Source organism: Gavialis gangeticus, unplaced genomic scaffold (assembly GCF_001723915.1).
Source record: "Gavialis gangeticus isolate Ggan-Ray unplaced genomic scaffold, GavGan_comp1, whole genome shotgun sequence".
Lineage (NCBI taxonomy): Eukaryota > Metazoa > Chordata > Crocodylia > Gavialidae > Gavialis > Gavialis gangeticus.
Genome location: NW_017729025.1, coordinates 92,608,178 through 92,612,941, shown reverse-complemented (window position 1 = coordinate 92,612,941; position 4,764 = coordinate 92,608,178). Strand labels below are relative to the sequence as shown.

Sequence of the window (4,764 nt, the reverse complement as noted above, 5' to 3'; positions counted from 1 at the left end):
GAGAATTATTTCTAGAATAGAACAGACCCCTTAAGGTAAGCACTGAAAACCCAGTTGTTTTGAAACATGTCAGCGTGCGGCTGAACAAGTAACTGGAGATTTTCCTGTGGAGTTTGGGATGACCCTACTGTCTGCTGGGAAGTTCTCTCTAAATCACAATTATTTGCAAAAACAGCTGAGTGTGTTCTGGTGTCCTGACACAATGCAGCATAGGTAACTGCCCCCGCCACATGTCAAATGCCTTTCAGAAGAGAATTGTAATACTTATTCATTACTGCCCTTCTTGGGTGGCTAGTAATGTTTTCAGCTGTTGTTCCCTCTGGAAGTGGATACATTTCAGTAGTAAGTGAAGTTCTCCTTACAGCTTGTAACTTTCTGTAGAAATTTCACGATTTCCAGAAGATGCCATTTACAAAAGTCACCAACCTAATATAGGGGAGCTATAATTTAGGTACATATGACACTATCTTCCCAGGTAAGGTGGAGAGGGCACAGTCAGTCAGTCTGTGGTCTTACCTCCGTCTAAAATATGACTAAGGAGAACAGCATTTTACCTCTTGGACAATTTTGGATCATGGACACACACACTTTTACTACACTCACATGGTAGAAGCCAGAAACTGTGTGTAAAAAGATTTATTATAATAGATTAGATAGAACGGGGAGAAAAAGATCTTAAAATTCCTGTAGGAGTTGACTTTTTTTTTCTTTTTAACTGTCTCTCACACACGCACACACTAATTTTTGTGGTCCAACCCCATCTACTGGAGTTAGAATAACTGCTTGGTACTTCTCACTACATCAAAGAAGAGCATATGCTTCAGGTCAGGTCCCCTTCATTCCTGCAGGGGAAGTGAGGCAAGGGAAGAGACATAACCAATACCTATATTCATGGATCTGTAAGTTGCATAAAAGGCCTCAAGTTTATTGCTAGTAATGAAAGTCTTGAAAAGTTATTCTCAGGTCAAATTCTGGAAATATTTAACTGGTAACGCAAAAAATGACCTGGGATTCAAAAACATATTAGCATTTAAGACTGTTACATAGGACTCCTTGAGGGAACAGCATATGGTCTGCAAATAGTATGATGTATATTTGAGGTAAGCATCATTTACCAGCCAGGCCATGAGCTCTGCTAAACTGTTAAAAGAAAAAAAATGCCCAAGTTATGACAGACTAAAAATTGCATGTTCTTATGCTGTAAGCTTCCGATCCTTACAGCATTTAACATTAAGCAATTACTTTTGTAACCAAAGTGTTGTAAGCATACTGACACTCATTCTCTAGTAACAGTAAGAACTGTTAGAACAAAAAGTTGACAACAACACTTTATGATGGTTTTTGCCAACTGTACTTATCATTTATAAACACAGATTTTCATTTGCTCTGTCCCACGTTCAAGACTGCCCTTTCATAGGGAAAGTCAGGAAAAGAAAAAAAGAAAAAGGAAATCATAAAAAATGAAGAAGAGAGAACATGTGCATATAATCCTGAGGTACAGAAAGAAGTATCAAGATATGGATGTTGCCATCATTCATAAGTTCCATACTGCAATCAATGTACAGTCACATTTAATAACCAACCAAAAATTAAAGACCATATTTTCTCCAGTTTGTAAAGCCTTTTTAGAAAGCTATTCATGCAACAGCTGTTAACTTCCACAACTCACTAAGCCAATCCTCTACATGTAGATATGAAATAAAAATAAACCCTTGTACTTATAAACATTAGTTATCAATTGCTTCACTATATAATACAAGAGATCATGAAAGATCATTCTCCACTGTATGCAATGCAAATAAGAAACATATTTTAAAGAGTGAGGGAGGGTAATCAATCACTGGAACAGTTTAGATATTCTAGTATTTGAAGTCTTTAAATTAAGATTCAGTACTTTTCTACAGGCATGTTCTAGTTGGCATGCCCAAGTCAACACATGGGAGGGATTGGCTAAAGAAGTTTTAAGGCCAGAAGTCTGATTACTAGGTCATATTCCACAAATTCATAATATAGTTATGACTGTGTGTGGTATCTTGAGGCACTTTTTTTTTTTTTTTTTTTTAACCCGTAGCTCCCCCCCCCACTCACACACTCACCTGCTTCTGGATCTGGAGGAATTCGCCACATATACAAGTTGAAGTCATCTGAGCCCGAGAGGATGTACTGAGAAGAAAAAAAAAAAGAAGCAAATTACAATGTGGCATTGTTTACGTTCTTTTTCCTAAAGACTGAGATTATTCCACTCCTTTAAGTCCTTTCAGTTTACTTATTTCCAGGTCTGAGCTGGCTGCCTCTTCGGGTAGGAATATTAGGACTGAGGATGGAAGACAACAGGAGTTAAAAGCCAACGTCTGCCATCCATGTTTTAGGATTAGTCTGCTAGACATGTCAGTCTCTGTTTCCTAACCCCCAAAGATGTTACGCCTCTTCTCCCTTCCTGGCTTTCCAAGGAACACTGCTTTAGATGCCACAGGCCCCACCTGCACCCCTGGTAATCACAAGTCAATCATTGTTGCTAAGAATCATTTAATTATTTTCTAGAGGAAAAGCTATCAAATTCTGGTGTCTCCTCCTGAATTTCAGGGCCTGCAGCAAATACATTTAACACAATACCCTTTCTGGTTCATAATTTTGCTGGGGAAATTATTAAAAGGCCCCTCTTCTCAGCTGCCTATAAGGGTATACAAGCTCCTTACATGTACAAAAATGTATTTCAGATTGCTTTAAGCAGTCTTTACTTTGTAAACTAAAAATGCACAGCATAAAGATGACAAGGGGATACTGAAAAGGAAGAACAGCTCCCTTCTTGCAGTTGTGACAAAACACAAATTACCCCTTATAACTTCTGCCAAGCATCCCTTCTCCTACAACACGATCTTTAAATCCTCTCTTTCAACCTCAAGTATGGACAAGAGGACACAAACAAGTGCAGATTCTGATCTCGCTATGCAGAGGTTAAGCTCACATTGCTGAGGTCCGCTGACTTAGGTATTCATTCACGTCAGTGTAAACCTGATCACCCTAGCTTCCCCCCAAAAACATCACTCCCCCCCCCTTTAGGGTAAAGGGGTAAAGAGCAAAGAAATGGGAGTAAGCCTGCACTTTTCCTGACCCCAAAAAAGATAAATTCTACTTGTCTGGCTCACATTTTACCAGTTTCTGGTCTACATTCTCCAGGGATGCATAAACTCATGCAACAGAGTGATAATGGACTGTGAAGGGACAGTTCCTGAGATCTTCAGAAAGGCTTGAGAAACAAAAATAAAAGCCCGACTAGTACAGGGGGAGAAGGGAAGGAGCACATATCCTCCTAACCGTTAACAACATTTATTACTTTTCTTTTACAGGCTGTGTACACAGGGGCAGCAACGCAACACCAGATTTCTGGAATTTCCTAACCAATACCCTCAAGCCAACCATTCTTTTCTTCTTGCTATATCATTTTTTTAAGGCTATATGGGTATGAGTAAGCACCTATCAATTCAATTCTGCCTGTTTGCTGCCTGCATTGCTTCAATACCAGTTAACAAAACATGTATGCACTGGCTCTGTACTGCTGAGACCCTTCCGTTTGTTGCCAAGCCCTCCAAAGAGAGTAATTTCTACAAGCTAACACACTGAGGCACTCAGGCAGCTTACCACTGCCAAAATGACCTACTAGTGCCAGAAATATAAGTGCTTCCCTCTCATTTGACAGCTTATAAATGTTTAACCCACAACAGGCAGAGCTGCTTTGCCAGATCTACACAAATCAGGGTTCATGCAGGCAGCCTCCCAAAATCCAAAAACAAAGCAGTTCTACATACAGTATTTGTTGTATAAGCAAAGGATACATGAACTGTTTTGCTGTTCTTTAAATTATACAAGTCATTGCCACCACAGAATCTGGAATTGGAACTTGCTATAGGGTGTAAGATTGCCCTTGTTTGAAACAAAAAAAAAAAGGGGGGGGAAAAAGATCCTCAAAATGCCTTAAAGAATGGCTTAACATTTTAACAGCATTTCTCCCACAGAACCGAAAAAAGCTCCAAACAGTTATGCCCTAACTTGGGCTCTCTTCCAAAACTGTTTAGCATCTCACCTTTTGCTCTGAAGGTCATAGGTACTACAAAAAGAATACATCAAAAGGTATTAGTTTTAGTAATTATGTATTAATTATATATTAAATAGAAAAACCACACCCATACAACCCACCTGGGAACTTCATGATGCATCAGGCTGCAGCCTTATAAAAGACTCTGGCTTAGGAGCAAACCTTCTTGAATACTGCTCATTTGAATTAAGACTTGAACAGATCATAACAAACATGGGAGGAACAACCTGCACCATGCATATAGGCTTGGTAGTGCTACGCTGGTTAGCTCTACAGATGAAAGGGACTTGGGGGTCATGGTTGACCACAAGATGAACATGAGCCTTCAGTGTGATGCTGCCATATGTGGCCAGTTTGAAACTGGTTCATGTGCACTGAACTTATGTTCTGTTCCAGGTTTAAACCCGTTTCTGATCACTTAAACTGGTCTGTGTAATGTTTGTCCCTACCCCATATGACAATATATCGTTTCCAGTTATAAAGCTTCTGTCTGGACAATTTCCTTAACTATTTATTAAAGTGAAGAAAAGTAATTTCTCAAGATTAAATAACATAAAGTTTGCTTAATGAATTTTGTTTCTAATTTCAACTCACTCTATTTTATTAGTAGTCGTTAAAGGTGCACCGGTACATCAGTCCCATATGGGATTGGCACCGATATAGGGAAAATT

The 4,764-nt window shown here is 39.1% G+C and overlaps 1 protein-coding gene across 1 annotated transcript in view; it reads right to left on the bottom strand.

Moving 5' to 3' along the window:
* Nucleotides 1-4,764, bottom strand: part of DCAF5 (DDB1 and CUL4 associated factor 5) — a 132,927-nt gene that overhangs the window by 36,455 nt on the left and 91,708 nt on the right. Inside the window, exon 7 of the mRNA XM_019519167.1 lies at nt 2,097-2,163. Coding sequence (XP_019374712.1) covers nt 2,097-2,163 — 67 coding nt within the window. The remainder of the gene's footprint in view (nt 1-2,096; nt 2,164-4,764) is intronic.